The sequence below is a fragment of the Mya arenaria genome, chromosome 11 (genome assembly GCF_026914265.1).
Source record: "Mya arenaria isolate MELC-2E11 chromosome 11, ASM2691426v1".
In the NCBI taxonomy this organism is placed as follows: domain Eukaryota; kingdom Metazoa; phylum Mollusca; class Bivalvia; order Myida; family Myidae; genus Mya; species Mya arenaria.
In genome coordinates, this window is record NC_069132.1 from 46,367,163 (window position 1) to 46,393,625 (window position 26,463).

At 40.0% G+C, this 26,463-nt stretch overlaps 2 protein-coding genes across 3 annotated transcripts in view; both read right to left on the bottom strand.

Moving 5' to 3' along the window:
- Positions 1-392: 392 nt before the first annotated feature.
- The window catches only part of LOC128208587 (probable G-protein coupled receptor 158), a 28,015-nt gene continuing 1,944 nt past the window's right edge, over positions 393-26,463 (bottom strand). The window contains exons 3-15 of the mRNA XM_052912142.1: positions 22,817-23,039; positions 22,267-22,419; positions 21,467-21,634; positions 20,990-21,139; positions 12,713-12,875; positions 10,739-10,869; positions 10,196-10,391; positions 9,713-9,781; positions 9,152-9,261; positions 3,397-3,611; positions 2,716-2,854; positions 1,808-1,913; positions 393-1,691 (exon numbers count right to left, since the gene is read on the bottom strand). Coding sequence (XP_052768102.1) covers positions 1,494-1,691; positions 1,808-1,913; positions 2,716-2,854; positions 3,397-3,611; positions 9,152-9,261; positions 9,713-9,781; positions 10,196-10,391; positions 10,739-10,869; positions 12,713-12,875; positions 20,990-21,139; positions 21,467-21,634; positions 22,267-22,419; positions 22,817-23,039 — 2,021 coding nt within the window. The 3' untranslated portion in view covers positions 393-1,493. The remainder of the gene's footprint in view (positions 1,692-1,807; positions 1,914-2,715; positions 2,855-3,396; positions 3,612-9,151; positions 9,262-9,712; positions 9,782-10,195; positions 10,392-10,738; positions 10,870-12,712; positions 12,876-20,989; positions 21,140-21,466; positions 21,635-22,266; positions 22,420-22,816; positions 23,040-26,463) is intronic.
- LOC128207428 (uncharacterized) lies at positions 16,267-19,210 on the bottom strand. Of its 2 annotated transcripts, none has more exons than XM_052910334.1 (3): positions 19,119-19,210; positions 17,813-18,518; positions 16,267-17,405 (listed from the first exon to the last, which is right to left on the bottom strand). In XM_052910334.1, the coding sequence occupies exons 2-3, from the start codon at positions 18,516-18,518 to the stop codon at positions 16,846-16,848; spliced, it is 1,266 nt and encodes a 421-aa protein (XP_052766294.1). In that variant the 5' UTR covers positions 19,119-19,210; the 3' UTR covers positions 16,267-16,845. The 2 variants fall into 2 exon arrangements, with proteins under 2 accessions (XP_052766294.1, XP_052766293.1); XM_052910333.1 differs by lacking the exon at positions 19,119-19,210 and adding an exon at positions 18,940-19,079.

Sequence of the window (26,463 nt, forward strand, 5' to 3'; positions counted from 1 at the left end):
CGTCCGAACGAGGCCTGTAATCTGTAGAATATTTCCCTTAATACTTTCATATTAGGAAAATGCATTTATTTGTGAACTAATGCGAATCAAGCTTTGTTGCAGCACGCATTTGGGTCAACGATGTCAGAAAGACATTTTAGTAAATTTTGCTCAGTCAGGTGAAGGTCAAAATTAACATTTCATTGCGGTAGCTCGAATCTTAACCAAACTTTAAAACTTTTGTCATTGACATTTACTTAAAAATCATATGCCAGACTTTGTCAATTTCGTTCTACAAAATATAGTCAGCGACCCTAGTTTCTATGGAATATAAACTGGCGAACATTTGAATAATACTCATTTCTCATTGGTACGCAAATAACAACACACATTCATAAGTGTAAGTGGTCGACATGCGATTTAATGATGACCGGAAGTGGATGCTTAAATATGTAATCTGAATCACTGAACGATTGCGAACGACTATGCCACATGCAGTCCCTTAAACAACTCAAAGTTTGTGATGGGAGTCGTCATGAGAACAACCGAAAAGATGGTCAGTCCACAGGATGCGCTTTGACGTCTTCTGAAAGAGTTTGACATCCTGCAAAACAACGGTTTCTGGCTTTGAGGTATACATTAGAACTTATAATTGCCAATACGTATGGAAAGGTGAGTTACTGTAGGTGTCAGGTCTTCAGATCCGGCGGACAGTTTGCGTCATCAACGGTAAGTGGAAGGGCGTTCCTGGGTTTCTTGGGCAACCCCAAACGTTCTTTATGACGTACATACATGTATATAGTACTGGCCCGGGAACAGTTTGAAGTGTAAATGTATGTGAGTTTGACAGTCTGAAGTGTAAATTATGTATATTTCGGACTCCAAAAACTTCAACCAGCCCAACTGCGTTCATACCCGATAATGGAATCAATCCGCGCAATTCATCCCTTAAATAAATGTCCAAAATATCTGTTCATTCCATTGTGATCAATGAAGATAAACGTTATTGGACGGATGTACGCGATGTAATGAATGATTTGATGATATTGCTGAATAGTCCGAAATTTCGGAAGTACGTGTATTATGTTGTGCCATTGTGTTTTTGTGATCAAGTCCAAGAAAACAAACATCTGTAGACATTGATCAACGTAGTTTAGACGGATGAATACTCTTTATGAAGGCCAGAAAGTATTCGTTTGTTCCATTATACGTGTTGTATCATTTAGTCACAGACGACAGTGGTCATAGGGAAGTGGACATATTTGCATGTATGTCCGGAAGTAGCCGATAGTCCCTTGGCGTCTTTGTGATCTTCACAAAAGATATATTACGTCTTCGGGTGAAATAAGCTGCACCCAAACGGGTTAAGTCATTGGTTTTGTTAAAGTGTTTTGATTGGTCAATATTTATCCGAAAATTATTATTGACTAATGAAATCACTTAAATGTGCAAACTAGCCATAATTATGACCTTTCGACAACTTTTCAAGGGTTTAAACAATTTGCTGCAGGCTTCTAAGACAGATGAGTTATGTCCGGAGTTGTCAGTTGGTCGAACGGCGCCGTCTGTGTGGACGCGTGCGCCTTTAGGATGGGCGGAAGTGGCGACACTTGTGACTTCTTCAGCTGACCCGTTACCGACTGTATGGTGTTTGTCGTCATCAAGGTCATGTTTTGGTTGGGCATGTCAATTTTCTTTATCACTGCGTGAAACTGGAAGAGAAAAGGATGGGGCTAGTTAAAAAATCAACACTGTTTTTCGTTTTCAAAATCGGCAGACAAACGAAGAAAACGAGCACAATCGCAAAGGCACGCACACGCTATCTCACCTTGGGCACAAATATAAGGAGGATGGTGATGGTGACATAAACCTGAATCTGCGCAAACTGTAGCACTATAACCATGTCAGGGCCAACCACCGACACGAACAGGCGCCTGAAGTGGAAAACGTACATGTGTTTACATCACAGTCATCAGTATATGATGCCATGACGTTGGTTTTACACACAATACACACAGCACGGGTTGGGAATTTTATATTGCAAGCATTAGCATCACGTCTATAAAGGTGCTTTTGAACCACTTATGTGCAGGCTGCCAGACTGTCAACTTCATGCTGCCGGACCGTTTAATTCACGCTTGCAGGCTGCCAACTAAAGGACGGAGCGACATAGTTTCTGTCTAGTTTCAGTATGATGAACATTAGCGCGAAGCTATTTTACCTTTCCAAGAGATGTGTGTCAACACCCTTGACATAATCATATGAAGTCAATGTCATTCAACATCCCTCGCGAAAGCGACCCGGCCGAAGGAATCAGTATAAATATGGCAAGAGACATACTGAATTACAAGGGAGATATAGCTCGGATAAAACGCGAACTGGTAAAGACTTAGCAATGACAGTGTTAAAACAACGTTCCGTGATTGCATATAGTTTCAGTAATTACCCGTTATAAAATTGGATGCATTCTTCTGATGATCTCCCCGCACTTACACAGCTGAACCATGGTTTGACCCGCTACGTGCTAAAGCTTGACATTAAGTTGAATTACGACACCAACTAGGTTATTTACTCCCCCCCTCTTCCCCAACCCCCAACACTGCTGTGAGAACCGTATTTAATGAAATACGGATGGTCCTTCAGCGTCGACATTTAGTAAAGTTGGAAAGGCGGCTCTCTTTAGAGCGATCCGATTGCCAAGTTAACATGGTATTTCAGTATTTGCAATGTACGTACGAAAGGAGAGACGTAAAGCTGCCAAGGATGATGGCGTTGTATACGGCCCATGTGATGTGCTTGCTCTCGTTGAAGTGGGCCGGCGCCTTCCGCACGGTGAAACACAGGTAAACCCCGTATAGGAGGAACAATATCTCGGCTGAAAATCAGGAATCACTTCTAAATCGATACATAATTTATTAAAACCTGGAACGTGGCAAAGGATGCGGATGGGTTCCTCGTGACGTCGTAAAACACATGGAACTACGGGCTGTATTTAAATAGACGCTGCATAGGCCAGCATTTCGTAGGAAAGCGTACACTGAAACGTTATGCTTACTTATATCCCATAGTTATGTATGACATTCAATGTATATTATTTGATTGTATACATGGCAACGGATTCTAGCTGGGGGAAGACAACTACCAGTACTTTGATGGGCGGTTTCTTTACTCAAACTGTGTTGCAAAACATAATAGACACGACAGCTTGTCTAGGAATTAGCTTTGGAACACACACTGTCTTGATACCGGATCACTGAGCCAATGTTAGTAGTGGTTGTAGTTTTGAGAAAAGAAATGGGCAAAATGAAGGTTTATGATCGGAAGGTGGCCATAGTCTTGTGAAACGAAAACATGACAGTAAACTATGGGTAAACATTAAATACCAAGATACCGGTATGAAAACCGGCCATACTGTACCCCCAATTATGCCGTATTCCCACGGCCCGTGGTCACACATGAAAAACTTGAGCTCATCGGTGGTCTTGAGGGTGCGAACTTCCGGTGTGTTGGTTCCGGTCCAAGTGGCCAGGACGGTGACCACAAGGAGCAGCAGGAGACCCAGTCGCTGCATGAGAACCTGGTCCGGGAGGCGGACCCGCTTCTGTGTGCCGACCGTGAATATCATAGAGATCCTGAAGGATAAAAGCAACATAATCATCATCATATTCAGCAACAGCAGTAGCAGCAACAACCACAACAAGAGACCATGCTGCTACAAAAGCACTTGGTCCCGGATGAAGATTCGCTTATGAGTCCCCACCGCGTATATATAACAACAACAACAACAACAGCAGCAGCAACAGGAGGGCCAGTCACTTAAGAAGACCTGTCCTAGGAAGTTGCCTTGAACTACATGGGGTATAATTTGTATGCCTAAACCAAGATTAGTGATAAAAGTTTAATAGTGGAAATACTATTGACAGTGGGGAGGGCTATAACTCCAGACTAACTATATGCGAACTTGATCTGATTATAATATGGAACAAGTCCGCGATCACAATCTCACACGGTCTAACATGCACGTACCGCTAACAACGACGACGTCATCATGGATCATCATTCGCCTCAACATGAACAACGGAAACTATTAGGTGGTAAGATTTTAGTTTAGTACCAATTGTACTAATTAGAGATAAATAAATTAACCGAGATAGATGAGGCCTAGATAAATTTCCCAAGCGCTGATTTCAAGATCGCATGTACGATTAAATTACCAACGCGAACATGTAAACACATGTTGTTGTTTTTTGCAATTGATGACGATGATGGCGGCTAAACGTTGATGTTAAAAAATAATGAGTTTAGTAGCTAGTTTCACATTGTTAGTGGTATTTTTTAAGTAAACGGTTCCCTTAAAAATTAGTATGTAAGTTACGTTTGGCTTTGATCGGAAAATAAATGTGTTTTCCCCGTTCTTAGTTCTTAGATTATTCCCCGATTGTCAAGTGCGTTCGTCAGTCTATTATGATGAAGTCAATTCGATGCAACGCCTGTAAGTGATAACGAACGCCTTTCACGTCAATACTATTTGGGTGCGTCTCAACTAAATACTAATTATATTTTCATTAGTTGACAAGGAAATGACACTACATAGTACACTCTCTTTAATGAGTTAAAACATATGTCGATCATTAATAGGTCATAGACCGTCATTTGTTATGAATGGCGTATAGGTTACACACCACCATTGTCATTTCCTCTATAATTCAATGTGAAATGATTATTTTTAGACAACATTTAAAGGCATTTCGAGCGAATGCAGACTATGATAAACGTATATATTCTTAAAGTACAAGCTTTAAAATACCTTTTAAGCCAATAAAAAAGGGGGGTCAAGTTATTCCTAAAAAAAATTTCTCCACTTGAAAAACAAACTCTAAAAATTGCACATTCCGCCATGACAGTTCTTCCAAAATGACCTTTCAACTATAGGGCAGCAGTTTATGCTTAAATCTCTATTCTAAATGATAAATCAAGCAATAATAGATACTCAAGGTATAAAAGTTTCAGGAATAATGATATTTTTGATTTACAGTGTATTGAGCATGTGAAAACATGTCTATCAGTCATAAAAACAATTTTTTTTTATTGAGAATTTTCCACACAACGGAAGTACATATGACGCAATGGTGACGTCATACCTATATGGACGACTATAAAGCTGGCTTTTTAAAGTCGGTACGATGACTTTCACGACTTTACATAATTTCACGTTCTAGTAAAAATAGAAGAGCCCGAGGTGAGGGCATAGCCGGAGGTGAGGGCAAAGCCCGAGGTGAGGGCATAGCCGGAAAAAGTCTTCTTTTTCTGGTGAACGATAAACGTATAGCACTATGCTAGTACCATGTTAAGTGATGCAATTAATTGTGGACTAATGGAAACAGTTATAGTTAAACTCTCTGTATCACATAGCGCTTTAAAGCCATTTTGATCACCATGTTTCACACCGGTGAAGAACTGCATCCTATTCGTCACAAGTTTGAGGAATGAGATCACATAAATTTCACACAACGCAGTCATATTTGACATTTCCTGTGGCAATTGTGATCGAGTTAGATTTTTGAAGTGACATGAACTCGCATTCTTCACATTTCAATATCAATATGCAATTTTACCCCAAAAGTGCATTCAGTTTACATCTGATTCACATTTTTCACACATTGCTGTGTAATAACCCCCGAAAGTTGTGGTGGTCGAATTGTTGGAGCCGTACCGGTACGGATTCGATCCAGGCTAGTGCCAAAATAAGTCCAAAATATTCCGTTTGATGGTATCATTCATATTATTGTGTCAGTTTTTCGTACCTGGGTTGTAAAAACAAAATTTAATATTCACCTAAAAAGGCGATCTCATGGTAGAGCGCATGCATCTCTGGTCACGGTCACGGTCACACACTGATGTTCATGATAGACATTTGAATATACAGTGAAACTGCGTTCCCTCAAACAAGCGGTCGTTCGAGAACCGGCGTTCCCTCGAGGTCGGAGCTTGGTCCCGAACTATTTTCGTTCTATTTTCATATAAAATACACCCACGCTGCATCGAAACCTAATTATTTCGAGCAGTCGAGCAATATCCTCGGTCCCAAGTACACAAATCGTGCACAAAACCTTATGGCTCCCTCGAGGACATAATTTCACACTTTTTCCCGAACGCGTGTTCCAAAATAAAAAACAATTGCTAGGTGTTAAAATTTTCGCAAGTTGTAAAAATTGCAATGACAGTTGAAAGGCAATTTGATAAGGTGTGAAAACCCGTTTTTCACTGTTAACGCATGACCGATATTAGTTGATATGGGCATTTGAGATGATAATTATGAGAAGTTAATGAAGAGAAGTTAACGCTTTAGATGTGGTCAGAAGGTTCTTTGAATTCACTGCCAATGCTGACAGTGATCTTCAGACGCTCTGTACGCTGTCACGTCACATTATGATTGAACAGTTTCGCGAAACCGACAAGATGCGCCAATCAACAATCCTTGATTTTGCGAAACTTAAATCTGACTAATGCCACAATATATACTGTCATTCAAATGTTGCTTGTTACGAAAATGTGCTTTTTTGTTAAAATAAACATTTTCTTTTTATTCATTTATTGTTTTTCTTTTGCGTTTTACATTTAGTTTACGTCAACTTTTGAACATATTAGCGATTTCCACAACGAAACACATAATCGGTGTCTTAGTAAACAGTCTGTTTGACGACTTCAAACTTAAAATACACTGAAAGATATCTCATATCAAACTGAAAAATTGAAAATCGGGTCGTTCGAAACATCGGTTCCCTCGAGGTTTTGGCTCGGTCCCTGGCGACCTCGAGCGATCGCAGTTTTACTGTAATCATATATTTCGTGTCCGCTCCCGATGATATACCTTTAACGCATGGAAGGGTTTTCATGAAAGGCGTGTATACATGTATGTCCATTTCACCGCGGCGTTGTAATGAAAGTGGGGCATGTATGTCCATTTCACCGCGGCGTGGTAATGAAAGTGGGGCATGTATGTCCATTTCACCGCGGCGTGGTAATGAAAGTCGGGCATGTATGTCCATTTCACCGCGGCGTGGTAATGAAAGTCGGGTATGTCCATTTCACAGCGGCGTGGTAGTGAAAGTCTGGCATGTATGTCCATTTCAACGTGGCGTGGTAATGAAAGTCTGGCATGTATGTCCATGAAAGTCTGGCATGTATGTCCGCATTTCACCGTGGCGTGGTAATGAAAGTGGGGCATGTATGTCCATTTCACCGCGCCGTGGTAATGAAAGTCGGGCATATATGTCCATTTCACCGCGGCGTGGTAATGAAAGTCGGGCATATATGTCCATTTCACCGTGGCGTGGTAATGAAAGTGGGGCATGTATGTCCATTTCACCGCGGCGTTGTAATGAAAGACGGGCATGTGTGTCCATTTTACAGCGGCGTGGTAATGAAAGTCGGGTATATCCATTTCACCGCGGCGTGGAAATGAAGTCTTAAATTTGTTTCCATTTAACCGCGGCGTGGTAATGAAAGTCGGGCATGTATGTCCATTTCACCGCGGCGTGTTAATAAAAGTCGAGCATGTATTTTCATTTCATCGCGGCATGGCCAAGTGGTTAACGCGAAGGACTTGCGATCGGAGGGTTGCATGTTTGAACCCCACTCGGAACACGTCCATGTCAAAACTGGTCGGAAGTAAAGGATATATTTAAACAAGTATTCTATACATGTTTAAAAATGATCACTATAACAAAGACCTTAATCCCTGCAGTATGTGCCTAAATCCATAACAAATAAATACGGGTCTTATTCCTAACTCATGAGCAACATGTGTAAGAATGATCGTGACAAAACGATATATACCCTGGTTATACGCGATAAATATTGTCATGACAATTAGTTCTACCAAGAAAACGTCTAGAACTGAAGTTCCAGGCGCGTCGGCTCAAGGTCACATTCACGGTTAAAGGTCCAATATCATAGCCAGCATTTGGCTTATACAAAATTGAATTGTTTTCATAAAACTTGGTTCAAATATTCACTTCATCCAGTTCGAGGCAACGTGCAGAAGCCACGTGGCAGGTGAGTCCGTCCAAGTTACAAACCGCGATTGCACGGAATATACGAGCCGTGGATTTCGTCTCGTGTGAATCTGGCTAGAGGCTATAGAGACGGACGGACAGACAGACAGAGGTCGGAGGCAAAACAATTGTAGTTAAATGATGCTGACGAAAAAACTGTTGCTTTCTTTTATGAACGAGCTCAATGTCATATTTGAAAATGTGAAGAATAGGATGTGTGTGAAAAATGTGATCTTGAAAAAAAAAGCACTATATAGCATGTACGTGAAGTTAGCGGCCTAGCGGCCTAGCGGCGTGAAGTTAGGGGCCTAGCGGCCTAGCGGCGTGGGGTTAGCGGCCTGGCGGCCTAGCGGCCTAGCGGCGTGAAGTTGGCAGCCTAGCAGCCTAGGGGCCTAATTAGTTTTTCTATTTCCAAGCAATTGTTAATGCGTTTTTTTTTAAAACAATGATAATAAAATCAAAGTTTTTTATTCATATAGTTACATAGCGGCCTTAAATTGTTATCTATTCAGAATATTTATTATTCTTTACCTTTTATTCTATAACAATTTTAAATTAACAGTTTTATGCACAAATTATCAAACTGAAGCCTTTTTTTTATTTTATTTTTTAAAAAGTCGATCGAGCACTTAAGCGGCTTAGCGGCCTAGCGGCGTGAAGTTAGCGGCCTGGCGGCCTAGCGGCCTAGCGGCCTAAAATGGTTTCCTATTTCAAAGCATGTATACATGCATTTTCTTCTAAAACATTGACATATTAACTGTTTGAATGCACAAATGAACACTTTGAAGCTATTAGCGATAATCAACTCCACTCACATTAATCTTTTGTCGATTACGTAATAGTTAGATGACCTGAATTAAAATATTAATGATAAAGAATGGGCGGAGTTAGCGTTGCGAGAGTTCTTAATGTTTAAGCCTAGTACTTAATGATTGCCTAGTATCTGCAATTTCACTGACTTAAAATGTAGATTGTATTCTAAATTGACGTACTAGGCGAAAATGTGTAAATAATACTCAGTTCCCATTTTCACACATACACTATCTTGCACGTAAAGTTACACACTCGCAAAACACTATTTTAACCAGCGTTTACAGACATATATTTTAGCATACCTCCACGTCTTGAGTATGAGGGAGCTGTACATGAGAAAGAACCCCAGATTTATCGGCCATATCCGCACTCGACACCACGCGACCGTCGTCGCCGACATCTGAACGTACATCTGCAAATTAAAGCACAGCAAATGCCTGAAGGTATACAATAAAACACATTATTTTGTGTAAAAAGATATATTTATTATGTAAATTATAAGAGTAAGTTTATACATTTAATTCATATTCCGTGCGTGACGTGCGGTGATATTTTGGGTTGACTTTTCAGACTCGACGCTCTGTAAATTATATAGACGGTGAATTTATCAATAAAACTAAAAACTACTCCTGTGGTGTTCTAATTTATCAGATATACTACACGTCTTCGTTCGGGTCAATTGTTTTGCGCTGTAATGGTCGGTAATCTAAACTGCTTTCGTACGATATACTGTAGTATAGTAGTGTTTATATATATGCCTTTCCCAATAACTTGAAAACACACGATGACAACATGTGTGTTGAAGATGATGCACTTTGTACACTTTCGAATAAACTGTCTGTTCTGTTCTGTTATGTTTTTACCTGTATACACATGATAACAGCTCCAAGACACATTAGCTCGAGAAAAATAGGACTGGCGGATTTAATAACCTGCAACAATACAAGAAATAATTAATGAAATAAAAGTAAATACAATACATGTGCTACTTTTTATTCAGCAGCGTATCCTTACATGTACACAGGAAAATGATAACTGAAAGTTAATGAAGGTATAATTTAATATAAAACCGCTCGCGTCACGTCGCTAGGCCACATAACGCCGCCATGCCGCTAAGCCGCTTACTTCGCATACATATGTTTCTACAACCTGTTTCAAATTAAACAACGGAGAAAATTCGGTGAGCTCAAAACAAATAACACCAACAAAAACACGTTAATAACGCCGTCTTTTTAGTTTGTCGCTACCAAATTCGGCCAAATGGTCGCAACTTAACTTCGCAGCTGCAAACTACGGCGTTAACTAGTAACATACATGGTACAAAAACCATGTGTCCACATTCTTACCGGTTCAAAACGGTAGAGATATGTCGCCACGGCCACAGCCGCGATGCCTATGACGGTGATGGTGTTAAGGAGTAACAGGGGTACAACTAGGGCTCTGTTCCGCTCGTGCAGACAGGGGGAGGCGTCATTGCACGTGTCACATCCAGCGGCGCACGCAGCACACCGGTACAGGCCCTCCTCAACGTTACCCAACTCTCTGGCAAATAACATATCCGGGAGATGTAATGAGACAAGTAAGGGATGGCTGAAGCCGATTGACAATTAAATTTGCCTGAGATGTGTTTTCCGGTCTTATCGAAACTCTTGTGGGCCTTATGTGGATAATATTATGTATTAGTCCGAAAATCAATTTTGATTGGTTTCAAAGGCTCGGCCAATGTCAAATGGCATTTAGAGTTAACATCTATATATATACATGTAATAGAATGTACAAAATTCGGACGTTATAAATATATCCGTGAGGCTAAATGCTATAAATAGCGGGCTGACGTGGACTTCATGTTTTTAACTTAGGTTCTCGTTACAAAAACAGTGAATATAAACCTGAATTGGGCTTCAATGGTCGAGCCACTGTAGGCCTTCGTGGTGGCGCTGGTATCAGGAAAGTAGTACCCGTCTCGGCATATGCACACGTACGCCCCTGGCATAAAGCCGAGCCCTTGCAGGGGTGAACACTGAGGGAAAACAACGAGTATGAGTAATTTCTAGTGACAGTGATGGCATTGTAGCCCTTCTCTAACACAACAGGCTGTGAAGTGGAGCCCCAATAGGGTCTCCCAAATGTTTATTCGTCTCAGAGTACGGAGCTAAAGTAAGCTAGAGAACAAGCAATAAAAGGTATACTCATAATTGATAAAATAATGACGTCAAAAAGTATTTTATCCATCACTGATCGAGACAAATTATATCATGTTTTACCATGCCCGATTAAGCTACATATGACCCAAACAAAAGAGGTTTAAACATAGCATTAACAGAATTTTTATTATGGTTTGATGGTTTCGCGCTAATGATTCAAATAATGATTATTATCCCTAAGGAGGCAAAGACCGGTGTACTCATTAATGAAATGTTTTACGCTGGTGTACTTGCTTAGTGCTAAACTTACCCAGTACAATAACGTGAAGGTTGTATCCGTACTATCGGCCATTTAGGTTTATATATATAAACAAACACAGCTACACACCATCCGCCCTGTATCCGTACAATGCAATATGCAGCTACACAACATCCGTTCTGTGCCCGTACATGCAATACACAGCTACACAACATCCGCCCTGTGTCCGTACAATGCAATACACATCTACACAACATCCGCCCTGTATCCGTACAATGCAATACACAGATACGTAGCATCCGCCCTGTATCCGTACAATGCAATATACAGCTACACAACATACGCCCTGTATCCGTACAATGCAATACACAGCTACACAACATCCGCCCTGTATCCGTACAATGCAATACACAGCTAAACAACATCCGCCCTGTGTCCGTACAATGCAATACACAGCTACACAACATCCGCCCTGTATCCGTACAATGCAATACACATCTACACAACATCCGCCCTGTATCCGTACAATGCAATACACATCTACACAACATCCGCCCTGTATCCGTACAATGTAATACACATCTACACAACATACGCCCTGTATCTGTACAATGCAATACACATCTACACAACATACGCCCTGTATCCGTACAATGCAATACACATCTACACAACATACGCCCTGTATCCGTACAATGCAATATACAGCTACACAACATCCGCCCTGTATCCGTACAATGCAATATACAGCTACGTAACATCCGCCCTGTATCCGTACAATGCAATATACATCTACGTAACATCCGCCCTGTATCCGTACAATGCAACACACAGCTATACAACACACAACATACGCCCTGTATCCGTACAATGCAATATACAGCTACGTAACATCCGCCCTGTGTCCGTACAATGCAATTCACAGCTACGTAACATCCGCCCTGTATCCGTACAATGCAATATACAGCTACGTAACATCCGCCCTGTGTCCGTACAATGCAACACACAGCTACACAACATCCGCCCTGTATCCGTACAATGCAATACACATCTACACAACATCCGCCCTGTATCCGTACAATGCAATACACAACTACACAACATCCGTCCTGTGTCCGTACAATGCAATACACATCTACACAACATCCGCCATGTATTCGTACAATGCAATACACATCTACACGTCAATATCCGCCCTCTGTCCGTACAATGCAATACACATCTACACAACATCCGCCCTGTGTCCGTACAATACAATACAATACACAGCCATACAACATCCGCCCTGTGTCCGTACAATACAATACAATACACAACCATACAACATCCGCCCTTTGTCCCAACAATGCAATACTCAGACTACGTCCCTACGTTTATCTTTAGGACATGGGTAACTAGTGCTAATAGGCAGCAAACCACTGCTGACAACAATGATACAGATGTATTGTCCTGTATCTTACCAACGTTGTCGGTTGACACATGTGCGTTCCCCGGAACACGTCAAGGCCGGATGTGACGCCATCACCTTCGTCACACTGGTTGATATCAATGTGGGTCAATTCAATGTCAATTGTAGCCACGCCCCTGTATGTACAGTTAATAACATAGGCATGAGTGGGGGCACTTTTAATAAGATTAAGGCAATGACTTATTATAAATATCCTTAATTTTTTTAGAACAAAGATTTTCCCGTTCAAAGATGTTTTCTTTTACTTTTTGATATTGAGGCTGGCTCAATAGAGACCACGCCTTTTATTGCTGGTCCTGCACTCAATAGAGACCACGCCCTTTATTGCTGGTCCTACACTCAATAGTGATCACGCCCTTTATTGCTGGTCCTACACTCAATAGAGACCACGCCCTTTATTGCTGGTCCTGCACTCAATAGAGACCACGCCCTTTATTGCTGGTCCTACACTCAATAGTGATCACGCCCTTTATTGCTGGTCCTACACTCAATAGAGACCACGCCCTTTATTGCTGGTCCTACACTAAATAGGGACCACGCCCTTAATTGCTGGTCTTACACTCAATAGTGATCATGCCCTTTATTGCTGGTCCTACACTCAACAGTGATCACCCCCTTAATTGCTGGTCCTACACTCAATAGTGATCACGTCCTTAATTGCTGGTCCTACACTCAATAGTGATCACGCCCTTTATTGCTGGTCCTACACTCAACAGTGATCACGCCCTTAATTGCTGGTCCTACACTCAACAGTGATCACGCCCTTAATTGCTGGTCCTACACTCAATAGTGATCACGACCTTAATTGCTGGTCTTACACTCAATAGTGATCACGCCCTTTATTGCTGGTCCTACACTCAATAGTGATCACCCCCTTAATTGCTGGTCCTACACTCAATAGAGACCACGCCCTTTATTGCTGGTCCTACACTCAATAGTGATCACGCCCTTTATTGCTGGTCCTACACTCAACAGTGATCACGCCCTTTATTGCTGGTCCTACACTCAACAGTGATCACGCCCTTAATTGCTGGTCCTACACTCAACAGTGATCACGCCCTTAATTGCTGGTCCTACACTCAATAGTGATCACGTCCTTAATTGCTGGTCTTACACTCAATAGTGATCACGCCCTTTATTGCTGGTCCTACACTCAATAGTGATCATGCACGCCCTTTATTGCTGGTCCTACACTCAATAGTGATCACGCCCTTTATTGCTGGTCCTACACTCAATAGAGACCACGCCCTTTATTGCTGGTCTTTTTTCTGGGCATACACTCAATGGTGACCACGCCTCTCATTGCTGGGCGTATACTAAGAAGTGACCACGCCTTTTTTCTGGGCATACGCTCAATGGTGACCACGCCTCTCATTGCTGGGCGTATACTAAGTAGTGACCACGCCATTTTTCTGGGCATACACTCAATGGTGACCACGCCTCTCATTGCTTGGCATATACTTAGTAGTGACCACGCCTTTTTTCTGGGCATACACTCAATAGTGACCACGCCTCTCATTGCTTGGCATATACTTAGTAGTGACCACGCCCTTTTCTGTGCATACACTCAATAGTGACCACGCCTCTCATTGCTGGGCATAAACTTAGTAGTGACCACGCCTTTTTCTGCGCATACACTCAATAGTGACCACGCCTCTCATTGCTGAGCATATACGAAGTAGTGACCACGCCCTTTTTTCTGGGCATACCCTAAAGATACTTTGTTTTCCTCCGCATTGCAATTGAAGATATTAACCTACGTACAAATATATAACATCATATACACATGTACACGTATTTTCATTAAACAATTTATACAAATATCACAAATTCTGAACATACAATTATTAGAAGCATGATATGAATACTCAATATTACGCAGCATTTTAAGCACGGCAATATTGTAGTAGGATAATTGACCAACAAACAAAAATAGTTATAATTTTCAGTACTGAGGCCAAACAAAATTCACATTGGTCTGCAAGATATACATGTAGACATGATCGACATAAATATCTCCTGACCACAATGATGTGGGTTGTATCTCATAGGGAATGGCGATAATCATCTTTCTCATAACAAAACAGTTACTAATGTTATCAGTCATAAAGTGCCATCTGAAAATATTGGCGAGACACGAACAGTCCTAATTCATAAAGAATCAATATGTGTGTTGTGTGTGTGCAGTTTCGGTCGATAATATCATAACATGATTTGTTTTTATATTCATGCATTTTTTAAATACGACAATAATATAAATGTACTTAAAAGCAACAGTCGAAACAATCATATACGATGTAGGTTTTTTAAATCTAAAAATCTTTAGCCCCTTAATACAGAATCAAGCTCAGCGCACTATTGCTATTTTTTGGGCTTCTTTTTTACCTTTGAAAGAGTTTTGGAACTTTAAACGGATACTCACGAAAACAAGGTTTGTTTTGTAAAAGCAAGTGAAAGTAAGTAGTTTGGCTAACTATAAAGATAATTCACCCTGTAACGTCTTCGATATTTTGAAAATCTGTGGCCAAATCTTTAATAAGAGAAAAAATTATCCTTTTTATTTAGTAATAAGGTTTACACTGTTTCCGCAGAACATCCTGAGCTAGGGTTGGGAATAGTATTTGGACTAGGGCTGGGAGGAACCTTTATTTTTTTTTTACCCGTGGGCAAGCTAATGATCTCCAGCATGTGGATCTACTTATCTAGGGTTGGAGAAAAAGGAAACCATATCGGGTGAGGGCGAACCCGAATATGGTTTCCTACCAACTCTATAACGTTTATAGCGCCGACAACGTGTTAACAATGATCGTGACGGATCCGGTGTCTAGTGGTCAAACCAGGGGTTGCCAGTTTGATTACCTCCTGTCCCACAACAACAATACTAATCGTCTTTCGGGAGGGTCGTTAATGAGGGTCCCGGGTGACAGTGCTTTATACAGGTGTACTTAAAAGAACCAGGGTAGCTCTAACTAGGGTTACATTCTGTCTGTGCACTATGCTCCAAAAACCTAATATAACTAACAATCTTATTGGAGCAAAACGAATTTAGTTTTTCTGTCTCAGATCAATGTCACTTGTGACTAAATCACCGCACTAATTTGACCAGATATTTTTGTTATTTGTAAAATTTGAACTTAACGACTTCTATACTAATTTTTCTACCACAAAGCCACTTGGAGATGTAAAAAAGTGTATACACTAATTGCTAGGTATACAAATTAAGGCTCATTTGAAGTAGCCCGTGTTTGGTATGCTACATGTACATGTACTAGTTATTGGCGTGAGATACCAATCGGTTACGATCAGACCTTTTTCCCAAATGAGGCAATTAAGAGGTAAGCATGCAATGATGGCGTGATTTGCGCGATGTCAACTCAGTTACTAATTTTCGTTGAAAATGCTGGCAATTAGTGAAAGTTCAGTACTTTGATTACTTAAAGTATTATTTACAGATCATTTGTAACATCCGTGGGTACATCAAGCAGCTATTGGACTAGTTCTTTTTATAGATACTAGCAGTTATGACAGATGAATGTAAGAGTCATTACTTTTTTATTATGCAATATCTATAACATAAAACATGTACAATACAACACAATAACTATCCTGTAGCGCATACATAATGTAAAGTATATATATACATTTTGTAATTTTAATCATCGTTTTGTATCATATAATATTTGTGTGTTGTTCAAAAGGACGTTTTGAGTGATGTTTCAGAAAGTGTTTCCGTTAGTTAAGAATCGGGAACAAGAAGAAAAATAACATTAAGAAGATTGTAAGTGTTGTAGTGCAGGAGATATACATGCACTAGTGCAGATATTCAAGAGATGCCATTTGTTCTCATGAATTTTTTATCAAAGATGAGAGCTCTTTCACGCGTTTCCTTTTCATGAATCATAGGTCAACTGGTACTCTGTGTCTTTTTTGCATACATAATATATATGAAAAGTTTAATTAGTTAAATATTGAGAAATTCATTGTTGGTATATGTTGTGTTTTTTTCAATGAGATAATGCTTTATACAGATTGTAACAGCGCTTTTTACAATTTCTAAAATGAAAACACGTTTCTTGTTATTCAGTAATGTTAATGTTGCTTAATTGTTGAAGAAATCATTAGACATTACTTTGAAAATTGTTCAACGCTTATATCCCATAAATAGTCTAAAGTCTTTTGTCCTTCACTTAAAATGCTTTCATATTCCTCTTCATCTTTGGCTAGTCCCTTCTTCCGGTAATATTCAACACAGTACTCCGCCCGCGTCACGGTCACCATGGCACCGTACATTTTGCGCGCCAGGTCATCTTCCGGTCCCGGAACGGAGGTGGTAATGTGGTCGCGATTGGATGTGATAACAAGCGCCTCTAGAACGCTGCATGGCCGACCAACAAGGTCTCCGGCGTCTTCAAACACGTCAAGAATGAGAGTATAGGGTCCGCGTAACAGCACTTCCCGTTCCCCCGGATGTCGGGAAATCTCGTGAATATCCACAGCACCTATGGTCGTGAGCGTGAGTCTCGGGAATCGTTTTTTGAAATGTGTGATGAAGTCCGACTTAAGACCTATAATGTTGATTTTGTACACTATTGGGTGCAGCTGCTTCCCCTGTTTTTCAGCCTCCTTCATTCGATGCTTGATAAACTTCCGGGCAATTCTTAATTTTGAGCTGGCGGAAAACAGCACTGAAATCAATTATGAAATATAGAGTTCTTATAGGCTGCAAAATGACTTTTGCTTTGAACTAAAACGACCACTTGAAATTTTGCATGGAGTTTAGATCGGAATGGTTAGCTCTCCAAAATGAGTATTATACTTTCTTCTTGAATAGTTAACTACTAGTTTCTAGCGGTATGCAGACGCTGGTTCGTATCAGCATGTATGTCTACATACATATTTTTCTCTGGCTGTATTAAGACTGTAACATCGAAGCAAACGCCATCCCTCGTCTGTTGTTTTTCAAGTCGAACAAGGGGCATAATTCAGTTTTGAGTGATGATGTATAGCAACGACCGGACGCCAAGGTTATCACAATTCCCTGATGAAATGCAGACAAGCTTAAAATGAAATATACAAAAAAAACTTAAGATACCTAACGGCACTGCTATATTGCGGTCTTGTAAGGGTGCGCTCCTAAGCGTCCGGAAGAGGGAAAAATCCTCCTCTCCGAGAACCAATCCCCGCCACACCGTCCCTCGGAAGTTTCTACTAGCCGGATGTACCATGCAATAATTGTACAGGTCAATACTTATGAGCTCTATCAAGAACACAACCGCTCTTATCTCCTCAACGGAAACAAGACAGTTTTCGTCCCTGAAAACGTGGTTACACAATCGGTATATGCGGCGGTATCCCTCGTCAGACGTGTACAGACGCACCGCTTCATACGTCACTTCCCTCTTCTCCAATAAATCATCCTCGCATAGCCACGTGCGCTTTTTACACATTAAATTCTCAAAATCATCCTTGGTAGCTTTATCTTCAAACTCGAAATGGCCACCATAGTTCAGAAATAAATTCTTAAGCAATTCTGTAAATGTGGAGTACTCGTCCCAATTTTGCCGAATGTAGTATATCGACTTCCGCATCTCGGCGTTGCGGTCATCCAGCGTGCTGCCGCTGTAGTAAGGCTTCAGGTTCTTAATTTCACGGCTCTGCATGAATTCCGGATGTTCCTGACTCTCCACAAAGCGGCCATCCCTGTCATCCGCCTCTCCATTTGCCTCATCCTCAGATCTCCGTTCGTCGTCACTGTCATTTTCGCGTCCTTCCATATATGCCCCATCGTGAAATAGCATCTAAAATGTATCATGGCAATCAGCAAAAAGGGCGCATTTTATTTTTTGTGAACTCCATTTCGCTGAGTAAAGCCATACTGTATCTTGTTAGATAAATACGATAAATATCATTACTAGTGGATGGTAAATCTTAAGTTTCTGTAACATTGAGAAGGATAAATCGCATCATGATTTAATAGTGGAATAAATAAAAAGGAGATCTTAATTTTTCTCTGTACCAACTTAAATACCAGGTTTTGCATTAATTCCATACTATTTCAGGTAAAATAATGAAGAACAAAACCGAAAGTAGACTTATCTAACTTTTCGTTCGGATACAGGAAATAAGTCATGTGAACAACTGTTATAAACTGAGTTTAAACCTGACACTAAAATGTTTATTGATTATTTTAATGCAAATGTAAACAATCAAGCAACTTACTTTGTATTGAAATCCCAGTGCTTAAATACTGCCAAACAACACATGAAATTATCGGATTACTATATACATGGTATCTGTCGAGGCATGTTCCGTATCTAAACAGTTCGCTGCGATATCGCATAGCAAGAGTAAGACTTGTATATTCTATTTTTATAATACCGCACTTATGACCAACCTACCGTACAGTTGAATTCTATACTCCTCCGATCATCTAGATTCTAAAACGCCTCGGTTGACATTAACTTTCTCCGGTTAACACTGTCAAACTGAATTGTACTTAAATGAAAGTCGTTTAAGTAGATATCTACGGAATGCCGTTAGGGCCATCGCTTGTGAATGTGTTGATCTGATACACAATACTCGATAGTACGATGGTGAAAACGCGAAATCACGAAACTACGATGGTGAAAACACGACAGTACGATGATGAAAACGCGAAAGTACGATGATGAAAACACGACAGTACGATGATGAAAACGCGAAAGTACGATGATGAAAACACGACAGTACGATGATGAAAACGCGATAGTACGATGATGAAAACGCGATAGTACGATGGTGAAAACGCGATAGTACGATGATGAAAACACGACACTACGATGGTGAAAACGCGATAGTACGATGGTGAAAACGCGATAGTACGATGATGAAAACACGACAGTACGATAGTACGATGATGAAAACACGACAGTTCGATAGTACGATGATGAAAACGCGATAGTACGATGATGAAAACGCGACAGTACGATAGTACGATAGTGCGATGATGAAAACGCGAAATCACGATATTACGATGGTGAAAACGCGAAAGTACGGTGGTGAAAACACGATAGTTTATCGCATTATCATCACCGTACTGTCGTATTTTCGCGTTTACGTTATTATTATTATTATTATCATTATTATACCAGATTTGTTGAGCGCCCTTTTCATAAAAAATACGTTCAAGGGCGCTTATCGTACTGTCGCGTTTTCATCATCGTACTGTCGCGTTTTCATCATCGTACTGTCACGTTTTCACCATCGTAGTTTCGTGATTTCGCGTTTTCATCATCGTACAATCGAGTATCGCGTTTCAGATCAACACATTCATAGGCGATGTTCTAACGGCAATCCGTAGATATCCCATGGAGGGTAATATAATACTATAGCAATTCAGTTTAAAGTTTCCTCTTATGTATGCATACAATATTCCACTGTACAACGAAACGAAACAAATATAACGCATTCTTGGAGCGCCTTCTTAGATGTCCTCAGCTTGAATAACTTATATGGCCAGCTTCGAGCTTCAGTGAACATAACCCCTGCTTGGGGCGTTCTTTTAGGAAACCGCGAACTAAATATGTCCTCTGCTCGCAGAGGTTCTTAAAATACCACGAATTGAATATGTCGTCTGCTCGCAGCACCCTTTAGAATTTCGAGAATTGCGCCTTGTTGGAGCGTCCTCGTTTGGATAAAATTCGTCATAAACAGCTTAAAAGAAGAAAGTACCGATCCTATTCCTTGGCGAGTCCGTGGTCTTGACTGTCAATCCAGGGGTCGCAGGTTCGATTCCCCGCCGCACAACTAAACACATACTTATAGTCTTCCGGAGGGACGTTAAATGGTGGCCCCGTGTGACAGTGCTATACACTGATGCACGTTATACAACCTGCTTCAAAAACATAAAATGACTAACAATCTTATCGGAGCACTCGCCAAATGGACAAGGCCCGAGTGAGATAAATAAGCTAACACACCCAATTTCTTGCAAAAAATGCAAACAATGTCGCGTAGCGCGTGCCATGTCGGCATTTATCATCAATAAACACCACAACGGTTTTAGGTAACCACAGAAATTAAGTCAACATATCCAGTTAATAAGTTAACAAGCCGACATAGTTTTGACCAAATGTCCCGTTATAAACGTTAAGTCGAAACGAAAGACCTGATCTCATCATCAGTATATACGATATACGCTTCCATACTTTACCGCACTATCACATGTACTTTTGTACCACATAAATACTTTTATTAAACAGTTATTTCCACCAACCGAAATATTATGGACGCTCCACTAGAGGCCAGTATTGGGGCGGAGTAAGTGACCATCCAAATGTCCCCACCGCCACAGTCAAAGTAAGGCATGGTCCAGTGACCGTCCTCGAGAGTCGCCACCGGATATATCTCCTCCACTTCCGACAGGCTCGAGTTATTCAGCCTAGGGATGGACATGTTCAAAATAATAAACAGATATCCCACCCACAATGAAAGCACGACATGATTGGGTGACCGTCCGCTGGAGTCGTCACCAGGTGTAACCCCTCCAGGCTCGCGTTTCCCTGCCTTTGGATACATATAGTCCTAATTGTAACCAGCACATACGTTCAACCAATCAATGTGACAATTATGTGGTGTTGGTGCCGACATCGCTGACACTCCGACTCGTTTAAGATTATTATAATAAATAAATATATTCTATCCTCAATATGATGATTGAAAAAGGCGTGCAGATTATAAGGTACATGTATAATTATATGACTCTTGCCTGTATTTGATGGAATCTCGTACAATAGTAGCATTGTCCCATGTCCTAATTTTCAGCGTATGGTACCATTCCGTTCCCGGATCAAGGTAATCGTAGAATAGGGAGATATCGTGGCTGCGAACGGTCCCATTTTTCTTGTAAGCGTACGGACAGAAGGCGAAGTATTTGCTAAAAATTACATACGATTTGAATGATATTTATGACATAATATCGTTCCCAGATCAGGGTACTCGGAGAACACGGAGATATCGCGCCTTTTTATAGGTGCACGGACAGAAGGCACATTATTTACTAAAACTTATGTTAACTTGAAATTTTGAAATACATTCTTGAATGTACATTTGCAAAAACAGTTATCTGTTATTTTGCTTAGTTCGTAAACTCGTACAGGCAAAAGGCATACATGAACTATTCAATATAAATACAAACAATCTACATGAATAACATTTGTTGAAATTCATTAATATAACGAATATAAAGTTGTGGTAGTCACTAGACTCAGCACCAAGATTTGTCAGCAACAAGTGGGTACGAAAAATCAAAACCCCTGCATTTAGAACGATTTATGGTAATTAAACAGCATTATTGTACAATCATTGTCGGTCATTGTAAAAGTAAAACCTAGTATTTACGGTGACGATATAACTATGTAACTGTCGATAACATACACAGCGGTTCCAGATCCGAACACTGGCGAGTGTCGCTGTACGTTGTATCGAGTGACGAGAAAAAAATCGTATCTTTTAAATTTTAAATGCCTTTCAAATAGTTTATAACAATAAAAAAACAGCGCTTCTCACCTGTAAACGCCAGGTTCAACTGCAATTGCGGACCCGAACACAAGCGAGTCTCCATGCACGTTGTTACGAGTCACAAGGAAGAAAAACTCGTCCTCAAGCGAGTCCAATGTGCCTCCATTACGTTCAATGATCTTCGACAGCAGATTGGCTGATCTAAATAGAGAGCACCTCAGATAAGTAGATCCAAAAATTCAACCATACTAGAAATTCTTATCATGCCCACGGGCAAAGATAAAACAAGTACCCGTATGGAACTCCTTTTTAATGGTCTCACATTGTAATTACCTCCCTTGTTGAAGACAGTCGTCTGTAGCATCAGAGAAACCTTGTATTGTGGCAATATTTAGAATGCTAATTAAACCTCGTTTCCGCAAAACACTCTACGCACGGGTTTGGATGAACCTATCTTACACTCTCGGCCAAGGAAGGTACACCGGATATGAGAATGATTATGTGTGTCAACAATATCGATTTTTGCATTACACGGCTCAATTACATTTTTGGCGATTGCAACATACATGTATCAGTTTCTCCAAAAAACAACATATACCTGATGGCTGGGTCCGTATACTGATTCCAGACAGTGACGTCAAACTGCAGTGGGAGAACCTCCCCCGTCCCTCCCACGCAATTGCCGCCCCTCAGTTGGAACACGTACTCCAAGGCCTGTTGTACCACGTCAGCATAACATGGCAAACCTGGATTGTTAAGGAAAATATTATCATAGTCACCCTGTGGTCGAAAATCTGCTGTACCAAATGTACTAGGTAATCCTGAAAAATAATATATCCAATCTAAACACAATAAATCTGAAATATATGCTGGGCAGAGTAAACGTTAACAAAGTTAGTCTGGAAGCTTGAAAACTTGTTCATGTAGGACCTGCTGGACATCGTAAGGCATAGTCCAGTGAAACATGAACGAAATCATTGAATGTATTACAAATCATAACATGCGGTAAAGCAGGACGAAAAAAGGGTTTCGTTCGGACTACATATATAAGACATTAGTTTTCCAGAGTGAAAGCAATTGCGTTTATGAAATGAGCGGTTGATTAACGTCCTATAGTCCCCTCACAGTCGTCCTATGCCAATAGATTGGCGGCGTCAGCAGTGTTGTTAAAACTGCTACATACATTCAGAGTGGGAGTTTCAATGTCAAGCCAGCGGCAGGTTGAATTTCGATGCAGGCATTTTTATAGTTCATCGCGACAAACAAGCTTAGTAGTCTCTGCACTTCATTTCGGTTATTAGCCTACGTGACTGAGGATTACTGAGTCGATGCATCTAATGAGCCGTGTAGCAATATCTGATGATCTATATGAAGAAATGTTTTACCATTATGTGTATAAGAGAAAACGATTTATACGTCTATGTGATCAACACTGGAAGACAATTATTATAATAAATCTTCTAATTTTCCTTGCCATCTCACATGTAAACAATTCACCATAGCCACAAACTATTAAGATTCCACTGTCGAGCAATATAATTAAGAGAAAGATATTACATCTTTTATTGTTAAAACATCATTAAGGCGATATAAAACGGATACATGAAGGCAGAAGGCCAATAATTTCCCTGTATAACATCCAATACGGGTTGTATACATACTAAAGAAGTTTTAAGTAAGGAATGCAACAGGTCCTCGTGTTGGTATTTTAACAGTGGTATATAGGAAATCAAAAAAATGTCTTCAGAAAACAATTTTATTGCGTGCAGGGACCTTTTGTACATCTACCAAATTGTCGAGCTGCTTTCTTGTTGATTTAATGAAGCTAAGCTTATCTTTGCGTGTGGAAACTAGCCGAGAGCTTTCATGTCTATAAATGAATTGCTATAAAAAGACGACAAGGTTCCAATTTCGCATTAGCCTTCGTTGAAATAATTGCCTATGTGATACATAGAAAATGTTCTTCATAATTATCAACAGAGAAACTCCTGCATGTATCGAGTGAGAACCAAAGAAAATGAATCTTGAAGTATAAAATCATATCCCTATGGCAATACCTTAGTGCTTTAGGAACAATAGTTCTTTATCAAAGCTGCACTCTCACAGATTTAACGTTTTGACAACTTTTGTCTTGGAAAAAGCCAATTTTTGCGAAATTTTATGGAAACCAGTTATATTAGACTGTTAACAAAAAATTAGATCGCAGATTTTTATACTTAAGAACAAAAAATGATGTTTTATGTTTTTTTCTTAAACCGATAGTAACGGTTGAAGCCATAAAACATCAATTTTCGAACAGAAATATGAAAATCTGCGATCTAATGTTTTGTCAACAATCTTTTATCATTGGTTTGCACATATTTACGCAAAATTTTGCTCTTTCCAAGACAAAAAATAAAAAAGATTTTATTCCAGAAAAGTAAATATATTTTATATAAGTTTTAGAAAATTCTAATAATGCTTGTTTCATGTGTCTGTTTACTTGTATGGACATATCATCGTGTCTTAGATAAGTGCAACGGGCCATTTTTTTGTTCTTGTTTTCTTTTGTATATTGTTCTTTGGATAGGTAATCAATAATATTGGCATTGGAATCTGTACCTGGAAGTATTGCAAAGCAAAGTCATGAGGTTGTGTAGCGTAACGTGTACGTGTACCACACGTTGACGATAAAGATGCTGCTGAGTTAAAATGTTGTTTAAAAAATTTCACTTCAAACATGTTCTTGTATGCTCGTTGATACTTAAATAAATCACTTTTATCGAGGAATCGTACACATGTCATTTTGAATTCTATGATATACACACACCTTGATGACGTAATGCACAAAAATTAGCCCACAAGTACTCGTACATGTAACCATATACAAGAAGTGTGTCACAAGAACCTATACACGTACTCGTACATGTAACCATACAAGAAGTGTGTCACAAGAACCTATACACGTACTCGTACTTGTTACCATACAAGAAGTGTGTCACATGAAACAATACACGTACTCGTACATGTAACCATACAAGAAGTGTGTCACAAGAACCAATACACGTACTCGTACATGTAACCATACAAGAAGTGTGTCACAGGAAACAATACACGTACATATAACCATACAAAAAGTGTGTCACATGAAACAATACACGTACTCGTACATGTAACCATACAAGAAGTGTGTCACAGGAAACAATACACGTACATATAACCATACAAAAAGTGTGTCACATGAAACAATACACGTACTCGTACATGTAACCATACAAGAAGTGTGTCACAGGAACCAATACACGTACATATAACCATACAAAAAGTGTGTCACATGAAACAATACACGTACTCGTACATATAACCATACAAAAAGTGTGTCACAAGAACCAATACACGTACTCGTACATGTAACCATACAAGAAGTGTGTCACAGGAAACAATACACGTACATATAACCATACAAAAAGTGTGTCACATGAAACAATACACGTACTCGTACATGTAACCATACAAGAAGTGTGTCACAGGAAACAATACACGTACATATAACCATACAAAAAGTGTGTCACATGAAACAATACACGTACTCGTACATGTAACCATACAAGAAGTGTGTCACAGGAAACAATACACGTACTCGTACATGAAACCATACAAGAAGTGTGTCACATGAAACAATACACGTACTCGTACATGTAACCATACATGAAGTGTGTCACAAGAACCAATACACGTACTCGTACATGTAACCATACAAGAAGTGTGTCACAGGAAACAATACACGTACATATAACCATACAAAAAGTGTGTCACATGAAACAATACACGTACTCGTACATGTAACCATACAAGAAGTGTGTCACAAGAACCAATACACGTACTCGTACATGTAACCATACAAGAAGTGTGTCACAGGAAACAATACACGTACTCGTACATGTAACCATACAAGAAGTGTGTCACAAGAACCAATACACGTACTCGTACATGTAACCATACAAGAAGTGTGTCACAGGAAACAATACACGTACATATAACCATACAAAAAGTGTGTCACATGAAACAATACACGTACTCGTACATGTAACCATACAAGAAGTGTGTCACAAGAACCAATACACGTACTCGTACATGTAACCATACAAGAAGTGTGTCACAAGAACCTATACACGTACTCGTACATGTAACCATACAAGAAGTGTGTCACAGGAAACAATACACGTACATATAACCATACAAAAAGTGTGTCACATGAAACAATAC

What these genes read in the sequence shown, in the direction of transcription:
- LOC128207428 (XM_052910334.1), bottom strand. Translation starts at nt 18,518, where the DNA reads ATGCTATTTCACGATGGGGCATATATGGAAGGACGCGAAAATGACAGT. An exon ending in CAATATAGCAGTGCCGTTAG is followed by an intron (nt 17,406 to 17,812) that starts GTATCTTAAGTT and finishes AATTGATTTCAG; the next exon opens with TGCTGTTTTCCGCCAGCTCA.